This window comes from Gymnoscopelus braueri, assembly GCF_963280865.1.
Source record: "Gymnoscopelus braueri genome assembly, chromosome: 8".
In the NCBI taxonomy this organism is placed as follows: domain Eukaryota; kingdom Metazoa; phylum Chordata; class Actinopteri; order Myctophiformes; family Myctophidae; genus Gymnoscopelus; species Gymnoscopelus braueri.
This window is the reverse complement of record NC_137609.1, coordinates 22,993,396-23,014,942: the sequence shown is the minus strand read 5'-3', so window position 1 is coordinate 23,014,942 and position 21,547 is coordinate 22,993,396. Positions and strand designations below refer to the sequence as shown.

The window sequence follows — 21,547 nt, the reverse complement described above, 5'->3', positions numbered from 1 at the left end:
AGTCACTCGAATACAGCCAACAAAATACCTGCGATATAACGAGGTCGTTCCTATTTTTTCGTATCCATGGAATTAACCGCATATCCTACACGGCGACCAGATCACCAGATATTGAATAGATTTGACAGTTGCGCATCTCTGTTTTGGGGTGTGACAAACATTTTATGAGCTGTATCACATTTCGGAATTTCAATGGTCTTTAACAGATATACTTTAACACAACGGGAAGCTTGATTTTCAGTCCGGGTTTTGATATTTTTCGAGTTTTTTCTTTTCCCATTTAAAAATCAAAACACAAGACAGTTTACGGAGGTAACCAGAAGACTCGCCCCAAAATACGCTCACCCCCTTTTTTCGCGGACCAGCGTTTCTTTTCTGTTTTACTGAGGATAAGGTTAGAAATAAGTTTAGGGCCAGGTATAGTTTTACTGAGGTTAAGTTTAGGAATAAGGTTAGGTTTTTGGCACCGTTTTACTGAGGTTACGTTCCGGAATAAGGTTAGATTTAGGCATGGTTTAACTGAGCTTACGTTTAGGAATACCAGGTGAATACCGCCGGATTTGCCCCGGGGCGACTGTGTTTCGGGGCGAACGTTTTGGTATTCCTGTTCACGGATATTACAGTGTTGATTGACGCATGTTTCGCTGATGTATATACAGTGTCTGTCAGGTGCAGCTCAAGTTGATCTCAGCTGAGCGTGTATGAGCTCTAATGCATTCACTTTCACTGCTGTACCGGGAGAAGAAACACACCGGGATTGGGATTGATCTGTCTCCGGGCTTTATGCCCCAAGCCGCCAGGATGTTCAGCTGTGTGGGCTGCTTTTGGGTGCTCCTCTCGTCCGTCCTGGTCGCCGTCTGCAGCTTTAGTTTTATATCCCCTGCCTGGATCGTGAAGGACCATCTGAAGAACAAGGACTCTGTGAGCTTCGGCTTACTGTGGCACTGCTCAGAGTCCCTGGACCACATGTACAGATGCTACACGTTTGGGGGACTGGGGAAATTCGCTGAGATCCCGTCAAGCTCCTGGCAGGTACAGATCCACCTATATACATCCACATGGCCACTGCATGGGCTGCATAACATGAGGATAAACAAAATAGGCAGTCATATAGCAGCCATTGTATTAAAGTTGTGCGTGACAATTAATGAATGGATGCTGAGTGACTGAGGCGTTGATTTTTGTCCTGTCGGCTCCTCTATTCCAATGGTTCTCAAACTTTTACATTTCAAGGTCTCCCCTTAACTCTGACAGTATATAAATGGAACCAAATGGACCCGTTTGGTACTGTCAGAGTTACATACTTGCCAGGGTCAATTTAACCCCCCCGCTAGGAACCCAGAGAGTCCCTGAAATCCACTTTGAGAACCACTGCGCTATGCACTTGGAATAATAGTCAAACGAATTGCTCATGGATCTGGGGGTGTATGAACATGTCAGAGGTGTCAGTAGCAGCTGTAATTTGTTACAGTGCATCAAGTTGGCATACTGCAGCTACTGAAAGTATCCATAATCTAATGATGGAATCTACAGATCCCCAGAGAAAGACGGATAAAGAGAGAGAGAGAGAGAGAGAGAGAGAGGGAGTGAGAGACACAGATGCAGGTGACCAGCATATTCGTAATGCAAGTTTTCCCTCTGTCGCAGACAAAGCTGCCTTGCTTCAGTTTATCACAATTATTCACATGTCAAGATCAAGAAGCAGTTCAACTAAATGTAGCTTTCACATGATGCTATCAACACGTCACATGAAGAGTGAGGACAGTGCATTCAGCAGGACCTCAAAAAGTTCAACTGAATTTAAGACTTCGTTTTTGAAGCACTCCTTAATAAAAGAAAAATGTACATTTTTAGATGTGCTTGCTTGAAATCGGTTTGGAACCCGGGTAATCAGCCCATTCAGAAGACGTGGGCTGTTTGATGTTCCCTGCAGAAATGTCATTCTTTACGGCTAGCAGCCCTTTAAGACCCCCCCTGGCAGCACCCTGTATAAAACCCAGCTGTAGCAGCTAGAGTTATGATTTATGTATGAATGAGAATTAGCATTTGAAAGGGAGATATTAATAAGTCATTGCTTTTGTGATTTTTAGAATGAAGGGTATGTGGAAGAATGCAACGCTTGTTTTGTTTTCTGTTTCAAAGGCAAGCAGTGCACACATGATGAAACACTATACATCATAATGTGTGCACTTCAACCAGTTGGATGCAATACAGTATGTAAGTACAGTGAACAGAAACGGACAGAGAGAAGCCTCTGTATGTATCGCTCTCTTCACCGCAGTTCACATCCCAGCAGTCTCCGTGGCCTGTTTGACTACTTTAACAGTTCCATTGCTTGGCAAGTTATCAGCAAGGCAATTCAGGCAGTGAGTCAGTTAATTATAAGCCAAAAACATGCAGTCACTCAGTCAAGCATTTTGTCTGTCAGGTACGCAGAGAGAGCCTGATGGGGTAGTTTTTTTAAATTGTATTCTTTCTATTCTTTTTTACATGGATAGATATGTCAATGGAAAAGCTAAGTACAGCACCCTGCTCCCTTGGCCATTAATAAATGTGAAGGTGGCCATTAACATTTCAACAAGCCCATTTGGTCACCCCACCACTCTTCGCTGATGTGCACATTTTGCTGATGCCCTCTATTTTTAAATAACCCTACCTTTCAATGACCCACTCAAACAACAAACAGAAACTCATGTGAATGTGCATGCAGACCCATGCATCTATGCAAAAGCATGTCACAGAAACACCCAAGCATGCACACACGCACACACACACACACACTTCCCATCAACCACAGTGGCCTGCCTGTGTTCCATTCTGGTTGTGTTTGATTAAAATGCCCTGGTGCGTTAGCCTGTGCAGTCTCCACTCTCCAGCGATGAGGAACTGGCTACAGCTGACCCGAGAGCTGCACGCTGAGGATCACGTGACTTAGCTGAGGGAGAAAACGAAGTGAATAACGACTCCCTACGTGCTCGGCCTCTTTGCGCTCGGGTTTGTGCGGGGCTTTCTGTTCTCTCTCCATGTCAAAAGCTTTCATCCAGCATGTTGGCTGGCATTGAGGAGCCCCAATGTGGTGTGCGTCTGACAGGATAGAGCCAAAATGTTGACAAGATTGTCATTGCCACTTATAGCGACATGTATAGTGACCTTGACCTGATGACAGGGGTTAGACTAGAGGTAGACCAGGAAAATAGTTACAGTTCATCAGTGCAGCACATTATTACCCAGTACACACTTATATAGCATATATGCTGTAAGATGGTATGAGACCCGGGTACTTAGGAAGGGGAAAGCTATTACTGGTGATAGAACGCACCCACTATACAGTCAATACCACCTTTTGCCACCAGGACGACGGTACACAGTACTGAAGTTACAAGCTCAGGCTCAGAGATCATTTGTCCCAGTAAAGGACTTACGAACAAATAGGCTCTACCTCAGTTCTGTGCATAATGTGATGCCTCTCCCTAACTAGTCTACTTTTTTCTCTGTAAGGGGATGTGTTGTGTAAATGTGTTTTTGTATTGTCAATGTATTGTTTGATTTGTTTATGTATTATTGTGTGATCTTTGTGTCCTGATGGCTGCTTGGCGCAAAAGGAATTTCAGCAAGGACTAATAAAGAATCTATCTATATCAATCTTTGACAACTGCATAAAACACTGGTTTTCTGCAGAGTAGTTCAGACTAATGTTACTGTTGGTTATTTTCTACATGTCTTGCTGCTGGGTTGTCAGAGCAAGGAAATATGTAGCCATCATGTAGCCCATGGGTCAGGAACCTATCTCCTGTTTCTGTAGCGTGAGGCGGCTTGATGTACAGGTACATCTCCCAGCCATGATGTATAAGTACAGCCCCTCTACATGATGCTGATATGTTGCAGGGACATACCTCAGTCCAACCCTCGATGCTGAGTGCCAAGCAAGGAGGCATTGGGTACTGTTTTTATAAACTTTAGCATGACTCGGCCGGGGATTGAACTCTGATCTCCCAATCTCACGGTGGACACTCTAACCACAAGACCACTGAGCTGGTGCAATATATGTGTCTAGCATGTTAATCCTGCGCACACCCCACGCTCTTGTGCGTTAAAACATGTGTGTTTGTGCTGTGGTGGCTGGCTGACTGCAGCAGGTGTTTGGGAAGCAGGTTTAACCCTACTGTGACCTGCTGTTACAGTAGGTAAAATGTGGAAGAGGAGGAGGAGGGTGCAGCTCACCTGCCAGAAAACACCCTCACTTTAACTTGTTGTTAACAGCTTATATGCTCCCTGCCACTCCACAGTACTAAACTCTGAAGCTGGATTAGTGTGTCCCCTGTAGTATTCAGTCCAACAGTTCCAACACACACACACACCTGTGTGTGAAGGGCATATCTGAATGTACTTTCAGTGGGAAAAGTGTCTGTGTGCGAGTGAGTGTGCATGCTCAAATGAAAGTGTTTTCCGTCTCTGTGTGATCAGATGGCTTGTGTGTTTGCATTTCTCGTACCGTACTTGTTCACTGAATGAGTGGTGTTGTAGCTTAAAAGAGTCATGGCTGGTCTCCAAGAACAGTGAAAGTGTCTCAAGTCCATGCTAATCTTTCGTCTGTCTTCTCTCAGAATCTGGCACCATGACAAGTCAGAGATTTATACAAAAACAATCCTGATGATGTTTAGTCTCCCCCATGTCTGATTGCCGAGAAGGCGTAGTGTCACAATATCCACCCACTTATTTTAATATAAACCCTGCAAGACTTACTAAATGTCATTTCACCATTCAGCTAGCCACATCTTATTTGGAGTAAATTAAACGTCTTTGAATGGAATTCTGTGATGGTCTTTGAGTAGCTCATGTAGGCACCAAATATATTAGCCCTTTAATTTGATCGGGGGCTGTGTGAAGAAGGTTGTGATCCAAGCATTCAGTTTACCAGATTTCTACTTCCCAAGGTTATTGGTTGTTTCTTGTTTCACAGACAAAATCACTTCCGCTGACATTTCTAAATTGTAAAATGCTGCAACACAGTCTGTATACTCTCCTGCATTTTTACAGAAAAGCGCTTTTTAGCGTCAAATTATTAAAGTTCATTTGTTTAATCCTATGCCATATTTTATACTGTTAATGCTCTGTCTGGTGAAAAAATATATGTTCAGTCAAATTGGATTTTCAACTAGTGTAAACCCATTGCATTACTACGATTCCTAGTCATTCTCTTAACCAAATCTTCTGTGCATTCTGTGTTCAGAGAAATATAACTGCCCCAAGATCCTTACAGTATGTCTTACGTTAACATGATGCTCTGACAGTGTCAAAAATCTCTGATGTTCCAAAATGGTACCTCATTTTAGCTGCAAAGATTCCCAAGGGCTAGTTAGGGCTTAGCTGCCCGGATTCCCAAGGGCAATAAATATATTTGCCGAAAATATCAGATCTACAAGCTCACTAGGTTATGAGCTTGTAGATCTGATATTTTTGCAGAATGTTCACTGCAGAAGGGATGCAAGGGTTCAAGTGGTCAAACAGATCTAACACACTCTAGTTATTACTTTTGATTGTGTATGAAATGAACTCTTTGAACCAGAACATGATCTTTTTTTCTCTTGGAGGGAGCAGGTAGCTCAGGGTTTCACCAGTGAGCCTGCTGAACCTAATGGAATGATGGATAAGGTAGAGACTCACTCTGTTTCCTTGAACAGCATAAAAGAAGAGAATGGCTATCCTCTGGGTGGTCCCCCACTGCTGCTTTCAAGGCCCCACAAGGCCCCACAGATTACAATGGCACAGGGCTCAATGGCTTCCCTGTCACTTACTGAGATGCACACCATCTCAACCATGTAGCTCCTACAAAGGACTACAGAACTGCTCTAGGATAGGATCTCAAAATCGCTCATTCTGGTTTAGCTGGAAGCTGGAATATTGTACATACTATTAAAACCTCTATAGTCTCTCTCTCTCTCTCTCTCTCTCTCTCTCTCTCTCTCTCTCTCTCTCTCTCTCTCTCTCTCTCTCTCTCCCTCTCCCTCCCCCTGCTTTCTTGTCCTCTCTGTCTTGTCAGGGCTGGCCGTATTCACTTCACGACTAATGGGATACCTCTGTGGTGAAAGCCATTTGTGGGAGAAGCGTGTCTGACTATAGATGATGTTATGAGGTCCTAATGTGCTTGGTGTGTATTCCTATTTTCCCCATGGGGCATGAGAGGCTGCCCAGACTGTATGAGAGCTGTATCAGAGCAGTAAAAAAAAGTATGCTTGGCGAAGGCAATTGTCTGGCTATATTCTCCTGCTGACCTCATTCTGTTTAGAAGCTCCCAGAGTACAGGCACATAGGAACATTCAGTGCCACACACACACACACACACACACACACACACACACACACACACACACACACACACACACACACACACACACACACACGCACACACACACACACACACACACACACACACACACACACAACTTGATCCATAGAGACAGTGATGTGATGTACAGTATAGTTGCTGTCCATGTCAGCACTTATACAGTAATTAGGGGTTCAGAGTCCTGTTGGGGGGGGGATTAGGGAATATGAAAAAAGATAGATAGCACTACAGTATACCCATCATCCATTTTTAGCAACTGAAAGAGGCAGGCTAATGAATAATAAAACTTCCCTGGGCTAAAGCCAACAAACTATAAAGTATAACTAAAGTATCAGACTTTATGAATTATATAAAGTAGTAGGGGTCAGGTGGGGACACAACACACTGAAGCGTTAGTCAGGCTCAGGGGTTTTAGCTTGCGCCCCAAGCTAAAAGTGACGTGCCAGAGCATTGCAGGGGAGGCACAGACAGACGTGACGGTGAAAGGTGTTTGGGACAGTCAGGAGGACTTTTTACAACAATGTTTGGGTTGTTTGGCATTATCTATAAAAGTTGCACTAAATGCAGCATACAAACAAACAACCAGGAGCACTTCTTACTTCTCTGAGTTTTGTCTGAAGGGACGCCCACTGTCTCAGACTTCGAAAACCCTCGGTGCAGTTTAACCACATGAACCATAGCGTCCCTATTCTGGGCATGTCATAGTAGGTGAACATGACATGAACATTAACATTATTGGTCAAATAGGCCAACATGTGGCAAAAATATATCTACTGTACGTGCTATTTTTGCTATTTGACGTACAACACATTATAAATGGTTTAAGTGGTTAATACAAATACATTGACATACTCTCATGTGTCCTCTAGTGTTTTACTTCAGATCAAGTTTCTCTCAAGGTTTTACCCTGCTTGTTAGTCTCTGTGGGACGAGGAGACCCTGTACCTTTCTTTAGCTGGTGGTAACACTGAGGTATTGTACCATCAATGTGTGAATTATTTTTAGATTTGAAGGCAAATAAAAGAAAGAAATGAAAGCAATGCTTTAAAGGGAAGTGTGTGTGTGTGTGTGTGTGTGTGTGTGTGTGTGTGTGTGTGTGTGTGTGTGTGTGTGTGTGTGTGTGTGTGTGTGTGTGTGTGTGTGTGTGTGTGTGTGTGTGTGTGTGTGTGTGTGTAGACACAGACAGACAGACAGACAGACAGTATATATCTCAATCAGTCAATAGCAGTCAGTCAGCAGCGTTCATAAGCTCATCTCAGTACTATAGCATCGTCTCTGCCTTCCAGAAAGAGCGAGTGCATTTTCCATCTGCCTCTGCAATGTTTCCTCTGCCTCGGCAGTGTTTACTCTGCCGTGTCTCTGCTTCTACTGACCCCAGCATCTTGTACAGCCTACCACTCTTCCAGGTCACCAGCATGGCCTCAGACACACCATGCATGCAGATGGCATCTATGAGAGACAAAAGATGAAGAGCGAGAGAGACTAACTACTGGCTGGATTTGGAGGATGAACCCTAATGATTTTGGTGATCATGGCCTTTTCTCTAGTGCCACCCTTAGGCCAAATCTTCCAGCGCATAATGACACATGTCCGTCTCGCACTTTAGTCCCAAACAAACACCATATCTTGCTTGGAAATAAAACTATATAAACTGCTCACTGGATTGCCTTGGAATTTGCTGTACACTTTCAAGTTCTGAGGAGGAACTGGCTTTTAGACAGTTGGTCTTGTTTCAGCCCGTGCTCCATATTCCTAGTTGCTATCGTGCTGATTAGTTATGATAGAAATGTCATCACTTTTTTAAATGTTGAACTTAATACCAGAATCCCTGCTTCATTCAGCTTTAAAATACCAAAACCAGATGAACTGTGTTAAGCTGTTAAAAACATGCTATAAACAAGGCAAATAGGGTCCAGATTGCAAAAGTATAGGAATGAAAAATAAACAGGCCTTTTGGTGCTTTACTGACCTGTACTCTCCCAAATCGTTTTTCATGAGACTGGTTTGCAGCAGAACCACACATCATCTGTCTGGGCTGGCGCTGGCATGCTGCCTAGCCAAGCATTTCACAACAATTGCTTTATGGGACAAACTCATCCTTGGCCCAAGGCTCAATTGGCAAGTATTGGTATTTGTATTTGATTGTCTGTTCGTTCACCTTAGCCTACCATGTACTAAATAGAGATTATCACAAAAATGGCTATGCGCTGTGTGGGAGGAGGCTGTGACACTGGTCGAGAAAATACGTGCTAGGTTCTCTGACAGCTAACCTAGCATGAAATAGATTGTGAGGTACGAAGTTGTTACCCAGACATACTCACGAGACACTGATGTACTTTAACGAAAAATTAACGGTGGCTAGTTCGTCGATAAAGTGAACAATTTCTGAAAGATAGACGTGGGTGGAGGCATCCCAATTCTGCTGTTACTCTTGTCCAAACTCCACCAAAAGAAAATAGTTGTGCACCTTGGATTAAATTTAATCCAAGGTGTAAAACCATTTTTCTTCAATTTAAACTTTTACTGGGGAAAATAGGTATGTAAACAGATTAATGCAGTTTGTCACTGCTTGCTCCAGTATGATTACCACACACTGATCCAGTCTGCGATGTAGCCTTCCTGGCTTTGGGTCAGCTTAGAGGGCAATCCAATCTCAAACAAATTCTGTTCAGGTGATTGAAAGAGGTTTGTCACAAATTCCTACATGTGGGATTTGGGATCTGTGCTGGCTTTTGGGGGAGTGTGGCAGCAGGCGCCAAATGCCAAGAGGTCGGTGCTATAATATAAGGGACTGGGATTGAACCTGCGGAGGAACAGCTGTCTGTATGATGGATAGAGCCGGTGGCTTTGAGAGAGAGAGGAAGAGGGAGAGCGATGGAAACATGTTGATCTGCATTTTATAACCATCCAGGAATGAGATGGAGAGGAAATCGGTCTGACTGAAATGGAGGGCAATTTATGATCTAGTCAGGCTTGATGGATGTGGGTGTTACCTGCAGTATACGATGATATTCTGCTGCTTTTTCCTATCCAGCCCTAAACACTACAGCACTTAATACAACACAAAATGTGAAGTGATGGTGTTGCCCGTTCAGGTCCCTTTCATCGAATCCATCGGTAGTCCGAAAAATGATAGACTTTATGGTTATTGTTTATTCAAATGTCCTGGCATCATCAGAAAATCCATTGACGCTTTCTCTCTCTCTCTCTCTCTCTCTGTCTCTCTCTCTCTCTCTCTCTCTCTCTCTCTCTCTCTCTCTCTCTCTCTCTCTCTCTCTCTCTCTCTCTCTCTCTCTTATGAATTATACACTTTGCTTTTGTGATATTTAAGACCCTCTGATCAGCAATTCCCAGGCAGACACAGCTAGCTGTCTGACTAATAGGAGAAGGGGTGGGATAGAGCGAAGGAGCACTGTTTCCTTCGCTAGGGAACATGCTGAGTCAGCGTGTTCCGGGAGGCCGCTGTCCATTTGTTAAGCGGCCTGTCACTTCCACCGCCTTCATTGTGAATCCCGAGGGTAGTTTATGTATTGATTTAACAGGGAGCCTTCCTCCATTTTTTAACATAAATGATGGCTCACTTGGCTTGATGCATAGGAGTCTGTTGTAGCCGTGAGCTGGTCCCCATCAGTAGTCAAAGCACAGAGGCCATTGATAATAGTGTCCAACATACCAGGACAGAACACCTCACGGCTCCAATATTATGGTAAATCTACCACAGATACACACACACACACACACTAATGTACTTCTGTGTCTTTAATGTAGTCTGTAATAGAGATTTTGTGATGGACTATATTTTGTGATTATGAGGTGTTTTTTGTTTTGTTTTCCCATCCAGCCGTCGGTCCAGCAACCACTATACTTCCAATCAATGGACCTCATTCACAAAACGTGTTAACGATCATAAGATGCTCGTGCGAGCGTTTCCACGAGCCTATCATACCTTAATGTTGCAGGAGACCACAGATGCACCTCCAACCGACGGTAGTTAATCTCTGATGAACATGTATCTTGTATTAAATGTGTCCATTCCCGGGCGCTCGGGTGGCGCTGTGGTAAAGTCACTGCCCACCACCACGGAGGTTGTGGGTTGTGGGTTAGCTTTGTCGGGCGTCTACACGAAAACAATTGGCCCGTGTTCGGGGGAGGGAAGCCGGGCGGAGAGGGTGATAACGGTCATTGCACGTACTCCTACGGGCTGGGGCGGCACCTGTCAGCGGGGAGTGTTGGGTGGGAGGAGTAGAACTAGGCGGATTCAGACTATGGTCCCGGGTGTGCACCCCTGACCACATGGCAGATGTTGTGGTAGTGTGAACGTAGCGTACCGTTCCCCGTAACGCATCACCGTACCGTACCCGAAACCACCTGGGGAGGTAGTCTCGGGTCCGATTGCTGCGGACTCGGGAACGGAACGCGGCAGTGTGAATCCATCCGTACCAAGAGAAGGAAGTGGACTGCTAATCATATATCATTTATATGTCGTCAGGAACACAGTCAAACTTTATTATTCACTTTAAACTCTGACAAGTGACTCTTCTTCTGTGAATGACATTCTCTATCTCCCAAAGCCCCATAGTCAACAGCGCCCCCACGAGGCACATATTTACCATTACTGTTGCATGACGTGTACTCGAGTACGGAAGAATTTTGGCCAATGTGAATGCTGGCCAGCTGAGAGAGGCCAATCGTACTCGGGAACGGTTCGAATCAATCGGACCCAGTCTGAATCCGCCCGAAGGTTTTACATCCTCCTGGTGGGGGTTCCTCACTGGCAGGTGAGTCAGTAGGATACGGCAGCAGTGACAACACAGAAATGTGTGTGGGGAGGAATAAATTGTAAACTTAAACAAAAATATCGCAGAAATTTAACAAGGGCTTTGTGAATGACACCCAGTTTGAAATCCGCTGACTTGGTTGCCATGAAGATGCTCCATGCTCTGATTATAAATCTTATGACTTTTACACAGTATACTGTAAATATAAAATAGAAAAAAGGCACTCCAGAACTTGGTGTTTGTTGCAGCTGGGGCATTTAATGTGCCTATAAAACATCTGTGTTGTGCATCCTTCAGAGTAGACAAAATGTCTGACAACTCTAAGAGAAAAGACAAGATTGGGTGACAGATAATTCATCAAGTTTATTTTGAAAGAAATCGCTGTCACAGCTCGCCACCCTGCCCTCGGGCTGCCGTCTGCTAACTTCCTCAAAGGCAGGCAGGGAATTATAATATTGAAACAACTGACCTATATCTTCTAGCCTAACTTTTGTTCTATGGGCAGATTTAGATTAACCTCATAATTATAGCCTATTACTCAATAATTGACAACCCTGGTAGAAAGAAATATTTTCTTGCGTTGTTGTTGCTGCTTTATTGTCTGATGTTATTTGCCAGTCTCACATTCAGTGACATTTGGTGTGGCACCGGACTGCAAATCTGAAATCAATCTGTAAATCACAGACTAAGGGATTAGTTCTCAAATGTCAAGCTTTGGCTCTAGAATTGTTCACGTTTCTGCCATAGGTCATATGAACAGTAGAGATTTCTTTAAAAACGTCTTTATTTGTCTCTGAGACTATATGTGGTGGTGTTGAATATAATAATATAGTATTTCAAACAACCGGAAGCTGAAATGTAAGGTTGACTTTACTCTCAAACTGAGCCCAATCAATGTAATGTGTATTGGAAACTGGCATGGCTAGTATGGTAGTATTCTATCACATATGGTAGAATAACAAACTAACTTATAGCTTTTCTGTTCTATAAGGATAGCTTGTCTGTTGACCATTTAAGAATTAAAATACTCCTTTGGTGAAATAAAGATCATATGAAGACAGAATTGTATTTTTCACTATAAATGGTTAATCACAACTTAAACTCATTGCATATTCACAAGCTAACTCGCAGCAGCTGAGTCAGTGTAATTAGTGACCTGCTGCATAATAATGGCCTCATCATGTAAGGATGAAGGAGCACTGCACCTTGTTGCATCATTCTTACTCCATGCCTCGGAGAGACCCTGGCTGGGATACTTGAGATTCAGCTGAAGTTCTGTCTTAGGACATCATTGTACTACCATGATGTAACTGTTTTCCAAACCAGGTAACACTTAATCTAGCCATCTTCAACCTGCTTTGTGTAAAAAACTAAACAAAACAAACTTCTGCTTAATCTTCAAATGTCTCTTTAGTGTCTTTAAAACCATTCCTCAGATTATTTTTGTTTCGGCGCGCCTCCTTCCGCTGCGTTCGCAACAAAAAGTGAAACCGTGCTCGGGTTGTGTGTGTGTCCGTGTGTCCGTGTGTCCGTGTGTCTGTGTGCAGTATTGTGTGCGTGCACTGCCTGTGTGCAGCCGCCAGAGTGCACTACAGTGTGGCTGAAATCCGCCTGCCCCTCGGTGACTAATTACTCTCCTCTGAGAGAAATATACCAGCTACAGTCAAAAATAAAAATAAGGGCCATGAAGAACGCAGGAATGTAGACAATGCTCTGATTAAAATGCACCACAGCCTGCAACATGCCTAAACCAAACACATTTCAAAAACTACAAAGACAAAAAACATAACAATTTAAAAAAGACAAAAAAAATGCGGTATGGAGCCTTCTTGTGGCGGCCCTGTTCTCACTAATTTCACTGTACCACCCACTTCTCTACAATTGCTCATTCCTTTCGATTCTTCTTATTGTTATTTTCGAGCTGCGTTCGCTTCCCGCGTTCGCGCGTCTTACTTGTATATACATACTGTGTAGAGAGCTATTCCGATTTGGGAGTTTACAGTTTACAGTTTAGGCATTTAGCAGACGCTCTTAATCCAGAGCGATTTACAGTAAGCAAGGACACAAGATAATACATCATAATACACATAATACATCAAATGCATAAAAATTTTAATCTAATACAGAGGTTCCCAAAGTTGGGGTCAGTGGGGTCGCGAATTTATTTTGGGTCATTTGAATTCAACAGAATGGATGAAATACAATCTAAAAATTATTACAAATGGTACATTTTACCATTTTAATACATTACAAATGCGTACCCCGAACGTGCAAGTTTATGTGCATAAATGACCTCCAGATTTAGGTGGGGTCGCGAGTCAATTTCTGCATTATTTTGGGGTCACGGGCTGAAAAGTTTGGGAACCCATGATCTAATATACAGTAATACATACGTAAACCAAGTATGTATTAGGAGTGAGAGAGTTAGTTATATTTAATATTTTTTACAATTTACAATTTTGCTCTCAGTGTGACAAAGTTGCATGTACTCCTTCGCAGTGTTGCCAATCGAAAACAGCAGATCTACAAACTCACACACTAGTGAGCTTGTAGATCGGCTATTTTCAGTGGGCAACACATCTGAGTATATATCACCCTTAAGTACCATGAACCTTTTTTCAATCCACAACAGGTTAAACTGGTTGAGCATTTAGAGTGCCTAGTATATTGTAACTTGGATGGAGCCGATGGCTTGTCCAAGCTGCCTAACTGATGAAACGGAGCAGTGTGGTGGAGGCAGTTATAGTAGAATTTCCAGTTGCTATGGTATTGTTTGCATGAATTATGAATTGTGCACTTGGGACCAGTGGTAGAGCAGAGCATGCATACATACATGAAAATGCTAGTTGGACTAACTGGGCTGTGTGGGTTCAGATGGAGCATGAGAGAGATTAGATTAGCCCAACCACTCTCTGAAATGTATTTACCTCTATCGTTCGTGGGGTAGGCTGAGTTCACTTATAGTATGTGTCCTCAAAGTTGTTTGTTATTGCCCGTGTTATATTACGTCTAACTTTTCACCTGAGTCTAGATGATTAGAATATCTTGGTAGAGAATGTCTTTTATATTCATGTTTACTACAGACTGACTCAAGCCTCTTGTCTTTACTTATGTTGATATATTTACGGGTTGGCAAATATATTTTGCTCACCTACTAAGAGGGCTTAGAAGATGAGCTGTGGTGGATTAGTAAGTAGATAAAAAACAGCAGACGTTTAATGGCACCACTGGGGCAACCGTCCTAGAATATAGAGAATACCATTCTGTCTTCACTTTGAACAGGCAGCCGTTCCCCTCCCACTCTTCTACATCTCTCTCTTGCTCGCTGGCATACTCATCCTCTCATTATGTGCCCTCTCTCCGAGTCCTGCAGATGAAAACGTTCAACCATAATTTCAGGATTGGACTTCGTATCCACATTTCATCAGTGTGCCAAACATACTGTAGGTTTATACTAATTATCACAATGATTTAGGTAGTATTATTTGCCCTCTTTCTACCATGGCACTCCCTCTGAATTCTTAAGCACGTTCCAAATTTGAAACCTCTGGATTTCTTCCATGATCGTTAATTGGACCACTCTCTAAAGACCAAAACAAAACAAGTCTTCTATCTATGTGACATTTAGTAAGTCTAATTTTTAACGACCAACATTATTGTATAACCATGTGTCCCACTACTGACTGCAATTCTCTGATGATCTTTCTATTTTTACTGTTATTTGTCCATTGACAACTGAGATGTAAAGACAGTGCCTGTAATTTTAGAAATCGAACTCACATTAGCGATATAACTTGCGTTTAATATTCCTGTAATTATGAGCTTGATACATAGCCCTCGTTCTAAATAGTACGAGATCTGTGCTCATGGGTGAAGGAAGCCGCAGTGACCGAAAGTGGAGGCGTGAAGTAAAGCGTGATGCGTGTATGTGGAGCTCACAGCAGGTACAACGAGTACATCAGATGAACAAGAGTAATTGCACAACGGGTGGGGTGTGTTTTCCTGACTTGCATGACCCCCGTGTAGGCCGGGGCACCGGTCTAAACATTCTATTAACATTAACCTCCTACACCCTGGTGTGGACCAAATCAAGGGTATCTGCTCCCTTAACCAGGTTGATCTCTGTGTGTCTGATCACTCATGCATTTTATTTGATTCTGTTTTCCAATGTGTCACAATGGGCCAGACACGCATCATGCACATTACAATTTGTTTACGGAAATGATGCCTCAAATGTTTCCTCCATCTTTTTGGCTAATGTTAATATATTCCAACATTCAGATGATGATCATTCAGTGACTGGTTTTAATCTTCTCTGCACCTCCACTTTAGATGCTGTAGCACCTTTTAAATCCAGAGTTAAGCATAATACAGAATTGTACTGGATCAATGAGAATATCTGCAACTTTAAAAGAGAATGTAGGAGGGTTGAATGTAGATGGAAGAACACGCGGCTTCAGGTTCACTAGCAACAGTTGAAAGTCTCATTGGCCTCTTTTACAATAAGTTAGTTAAGAATTCAAGAGGTAAGTATCTTTCTAATCTAATTCATGCCAAAAATAAACATACAGTAGTCCTCGATTTTTTGTAACCAGCTCTTAAAGTTGTACAATGCAGAATCACAAATAACGATTTTTAGCAACCTCTGCTGGTCACTACCGTCACTGCATACAATTTCCCTAGTCCTCGATTACCCAGAATTCCATTCGTTTTCACCGGAAGCCGGAAGCGTTTCAAAAAGCGATCTTTTAATGGTTTTATACTATCTACGGATCGTTTCTCTTAGCCAGTGGGGCATTAGTTACCATGAGCTGTGCTTTCTTTTTCTGTTCTTTTTTGATCTTCCAATCCTACATTATCTTAAAATCAGCGTGAGGTTCCTTTTTGTTAATAGCGCGGTAGTTCCTGGCCAAACAGGAAACCGTTGCGGTAGTTCCTGAGGACGTCGGCCACGACGTCATGACGTTGGCCAGGAACGTCATTTTCCCGGGAAAGTCCCCCCCGTACACGTTCAATAGAAAATATATAAATAAAAGGCTTCCGGGGTGAAATTCACAGAGTGGGTGTTGTGAAACTTTTGCCACTCGCAAAAGATATACAATTTAACTTTAGTTTTGTTGAAAACGTTACCTAGTATTACTTTAAATCTGTTAAATTTTACAATAATGTTTAAATGTTCCAAAGTTCCAAGTGAATAATGTCTTTCATGTCTTTTGGGTTTATTGTTTTTAACTGACAAGGTGGTTGAATGTATCAGATCTTTGATATCTGCTCCGATATCACTGGTTGCCTGTGAGCTTCAGAAGATTTTATTGATCGCTTTTAAAGCCCTGCACGGACAGGCTCCCAGTTACATCTTGGACATGCTGGTCCCCTATAAGCCTGTGTGTGGCCTCAGTTCTTCTATAGGGCTCTTTTGCTTGCTCCTAAGACTCACCTCGTTACCCGGGGAGATCTTTCGGATCTTTTTGTGGACTGACATTGATGACATCCAGGATCTCCATACATGGGTATAAGCGGGACACAGGCAGACAGAGCGATACAGAGATATTTGGATTTTTGGTTCTGGACAACCACTGGTCCAACCAAATTCCCACTCAGGACAACACACCCCATGGTCCTCAGCGATACACATCCCAACACACACACACACACACACACACACATACACACACACACACACACACACACACACACACACACACACACACACACACACACACACACACACACACACACACACACAGGGGCGCCGATATTTATAAGCTCTAGTGGGTGCGCAACCTGGCACACACTAGAGTGCCCCGTTCACTAGTGTGCCCCGTTCGCGCAAAATTTTGCGGGTTTTGGCCGGATAATTTACTTTTTGGGGGGGGTTTTGTAACTTTATTTCGGTTAATTCGGTTTATTCAGTGGCGATCTGAACCAGGTGATTTTTTTTAAATTATTATTATTATTATTTTTTTTACCAGCACCCAGTGGGTGCTCCTCATTTCACCTGGGTGCTTTAGCCCCGTGGCACCCACAGTATCGGCGCCCTTGCACACACACACACACACACACACACACACACACACACACACACACACACACACACACACACACACACACACACACACACACACACACACACACAGATTCCGTGCATTCATAAATGGATGGATATGGTAACATATATTTTTGGGCGGTGAAACCGCCCCTATATGTGAGGTTTGGACATCGACATTCGCTGCACTGTGATTGGCCACCATTGTACCCCCCCACCCATTGCACCCCCCCAACCCTGCGCTGTGATTGGCCACCATTGTACCCCCCTAACCCAGCACCGTGATTGGCCAATCACAGTCTATTCAGGACTGTGATTGGCTAGTGAAACATGACACATGTGCATAGCCCTATAAATAGGACTATGCACTTGTTTTTTTTTAAGTTATGGGTGTACAATGGTTGGTCCACAATATTACTTTTCTTCCATCACTTCTTCCATCACTGTGATGACCACTGTGACCACACCGCCCACTTCACACTGGGTGTGATTTTTATTTGGTTATTTGGTTTTATGTAAAGCATTTGGTGACCTGGTTTGATGTCCTTTATAAATAGTTATTATTATTGTATTACAAAGCAGAGAGGAGAGACTTTGCTTGGGGTTCCTTTCTTTTGACTGTCCCCCCCACCATCCCCATTGTCGTGCCCCACCCCCCATTATGAGAGCGGTATAATCTTCTGGCTCAACTCTGAGGATATCATCATTAAACTGGGCTTTGAAGGATTCCATACACTTCAAACTAGCCATTTGATCTCCCCCTCACCTCACTACCACCCGACTGATCTGATCCACCATTGTGATGTATTCTGAAGCGCAGAGCGACGGGCGGAAGAGAGAAGAGAAGACATAGTGAGGCAGGGGTCAGGGAGGAAGTTCGGGGCAGAGACGGTTATTTTATCCTCCGTACCTGACCCTGTTACCAGCTACTAAATACCCCCCACACCCCCAACCTCGGGGCATTTAACTACTATTTCATTGTGAGACAGAGAGAGAGAAGCGAATAGTGGAGAGAGAAGGGGCTTTTGTGTGGCTGATGGGACTGCTGCCTTTAATATGGGACCCAAGCCCCCAAGCTAGAGAATCGAGGAGTGAAGATGAAGATGGCAGAGCATCAATCTCCTGTCTCATGTACAGTACAGAGTTGAACTATAGGCCCTCTCGACATGCACTCATCATCAGTGTGGTTGTGTAGAGGAGATGTGTGATGATGGTACACAAGCTCTGTGTTACACACACATTATTTGTGCCTCTGCTTTGCAGGAATCGGCGCTGCTGGGTAGCCACACACACAAGTGATGTGTGTGTGGGTGGGGGGGGGGTAGGCTGCCAGATTGATGTTTGATTGCTTAATTAGCCTATAAAGGGAACACAGTTCATAACCCCTCATCACTGATGAGTGATGTTTGGTTTTCATTTTTAAAGACTTTTCTTTTACCCGTGCTGTCTGTGTCTTTTGATTTGAACAATACTGCAGGCTGCTTGCTTTGTATGGGGTTGTTGAAGTGGCTTTGTGTGGAGCCGTCGTCTTCAGAGCAATGTGACTCTTAAAATAGAAACGAGTTCCCCCAGTTGTACCATAGCCACTAACACTGGTAACTTATATAAGATGATGTGTGTGCTTCTATACCAGAGGTTGTGCGTAAAGAAGTTTCTCCTTTGGGAGGCCAGTCTGCCTCCACCTGCGTTCCATGAACTATAGTAGGTGTGAAACTCCAAGTGTGATTTATGTGTATGTCAACTAGGCTGCATGAGAACTTTATTTAACCTCATTGCGGATGAAAGATTCCCCCTTTTTTATTGATTGTCCTGTGTTAATAACCAAAAGTTGTTTAGGTACAATGAAAGTCAGATGTGTTCAGCATATTTGAAATGCAGAAGAATGCTTATGGCCCACATGGCTGAGCTATTTTGGGCAATGTCTTCCATCAAAAGCCAGTTGAGTATTAGTGCTGGTATATGCACATCCTTATCGCAGAGACGCCATTATTCCTGCAGCACGCAGGCCTCTAGCTCACAATAACCACCAGTGGCATGAACACGGATTTGGGAGATTTGGGATCATGGAGACTTGCGCTACCTGTTGTTGTGACTCTGTATAGGGCTGGGCGATATGACTTAAAATCAATAGCATGATTATTTCAAACGTTTGCCTAGATTGCGATTAATGAACGATTGTTAAACATTTTATAAAACTGCCCACAAAAAGATCGGACACTTAACTTAGGTCAATTATTTTTCCCCTTTAATAATACCAATTGGTTTTGTCTTTTGTATAATGTTTATTGTTGATTAGTCACCTTTACAACGAGGTACAGCTTGTAACGATTGGCCATTCGTGGAATGAGCAACACAGCTAAACGTGTGGGTAGCGCCCCAAATTTCTTTCCCAAAATCCCCTGCAATATTGTTCTGTTGGTATTCACCCTTGTTTTGAGTTGCTTGGTGGATTGAATGATTGCACTCTCCCACAGTAATACGTGAAAAACAACACTTGTTGGCCATTTTTTATCATTTTTATACATTTTGCTGTAGGATGGCATCCCATTCCTCAACCAGGATTTGTTGCAAGTCAGCCAACGTTCTGTTGGTCACTCCAGCACGTACAGCACGCCCAAGCTGATCCCACAAGGGCTGCACTCAGGCAGGTCATTCCATCCTCTCCACTCCCAAATTCTGGAGGTACACTGTGATGATCCTGGCTCTGTGTGGTCAGCTTGGGCGTGCTAGAGTGCTAGAGTGACCAACAGAAATAAGTTGGGTCATTGATGAAGGATACTTCGGGTTTATTTATCATTCCCAAGCCATCGGTGGGCTTTGGGCTCCAGGTGGTGCAGCAGGTGGTGGTTAGTGGCTGTGACAGGGAGGCAAGCTGCCTGCAGGGTCCTGGCCAGAGTGGAGCCAGGCCAGGGCAACCGCTGTGGATGCGGTGTAGAAAAAGGCTTGAAAATCCATTCTTAGGGAGATATGCAGCAGACGCACGCACGCACGCACGCACGCTCGCACACACACACACACACACACACACACACACACACACACACACACACACACACACACACACACACACACACACACACACACACACACACACACACACACACACACACACACACACACACACACACACACACACACACACACACACACACTGCTAGTATAGAAGGGGACAATGGATCATTCTCTTACATTGTCCTGGCAGACAGTTGAGTCTCCTGCAGGGATTCAAAAAGAGAAACAACAGGTTGTGTTGCTATGCCTGTGGCTGTGGCCTATGGTTCCTGCAGTATGAACCCATGTCCTGCTCTGTGGTTGGTTCTGGCCTTGTGGGATGAACTTTTGCCCAAACCAAAAACCCCCTCACACTCCCCACAAAACACACACACACACACACGCACGCACACACACACAATTTAATGTGGCCCATAGCTGTGCAGTATTGGCAGGAGTGTGTGTGTGCGTGTGTGTGTGTGTGTGTGTGTGTTGGTGGTGCTCCCACTGGACTCAAACTGGAAGTTCGCTCCAGTTCAGTTATCTTCCTGTACGGTATGAGAGAGAGAGAGCAATGTGTTGGACTGTACTGGAGGGATCCCCCACAATGTTTTCATTTACCACAAATCTGAAAACTCAACACCACATTAAAGCCTTACTCTGCAGCAGGGAGGCCCTTGTCTCTCAGGCACAGGAAGAGAAATCTGCATTCCCGATCACAATGAGAACCAGTCTAGTGTTACTGTACAACTCCCTTTGGGGAAAAGATTAAAGCAAAGTCCTGTTATAATCTATGGGTAATACAGATACAAGGCTCTGGAATCCAATCAGTATTCATTATCTACTCTATTAGGGTTAATAACTCTCAAATACAACAGATGGGGAGAGAAACTGTAAAATCGGTACACATTATCTCTGAAGTCATGTGATCAAGATATATCAGTCAGATTTCTCATATACCGTTCCAAATGTGTCTAAAACTGCAATTGAACATTTGCGGGCCCTGGGTAGACAGACGACCAGACTATAGTACTCTTCCCACTTTATTCCACTTCAAGATAAACTTTATTTCAAACCGCTACTCCTCCCACAGTTTTTATCGTGCCATATGTCAAAATGACCGGCTTGACAGGGAATCGTGCGCTTGTATTTTGCTAAGAGATTGGTTGCATAGTTTAATTGATATTAATTTATGAGTGCATTAAATCTCCCCATCCACTTTAATGGGAAAATGAAAAAACTCGATTTCAAGTATTTTTTCTCAGAAACTGTAAGGGCTAGAGTTACAAGACTTGGAGGGGAGGTTCATAATTTAGTCCGAAATTATCAAAAAAAAAAATTACACCATTCGGCCTCATGGTGGCGCTATAAAAATCTCCTTTACGT

The 21,547-nt window shown here is 43.5% G+C and overlaps 1 protein-coding gene across 1 annotated transcript in view; it reads left to right on the top strand.

Moving 5' to 3' along the window:
- The first annotated feature begins 330 nt into the window (after positions 1-330).
- The window catches only part of lhfpl7 (LHFPL tetraspan subfamily member 7), a 111,819-nt gene continuing 90,602 nt past the window's right edge, over positions 331-21,547 (top strand). Inside the window, exon 1 of the mRNA XM_080434788.1 lies at positions 331-1,032. Within this exon, the coding sequence (XP_080290914.1) occupies positions 712-1,032 (321 nt within the window). The 5' untranslated portion in view covers positions 331-711. The remainder of the gene's footprint in view (positions 1,033-21,547) is intronic.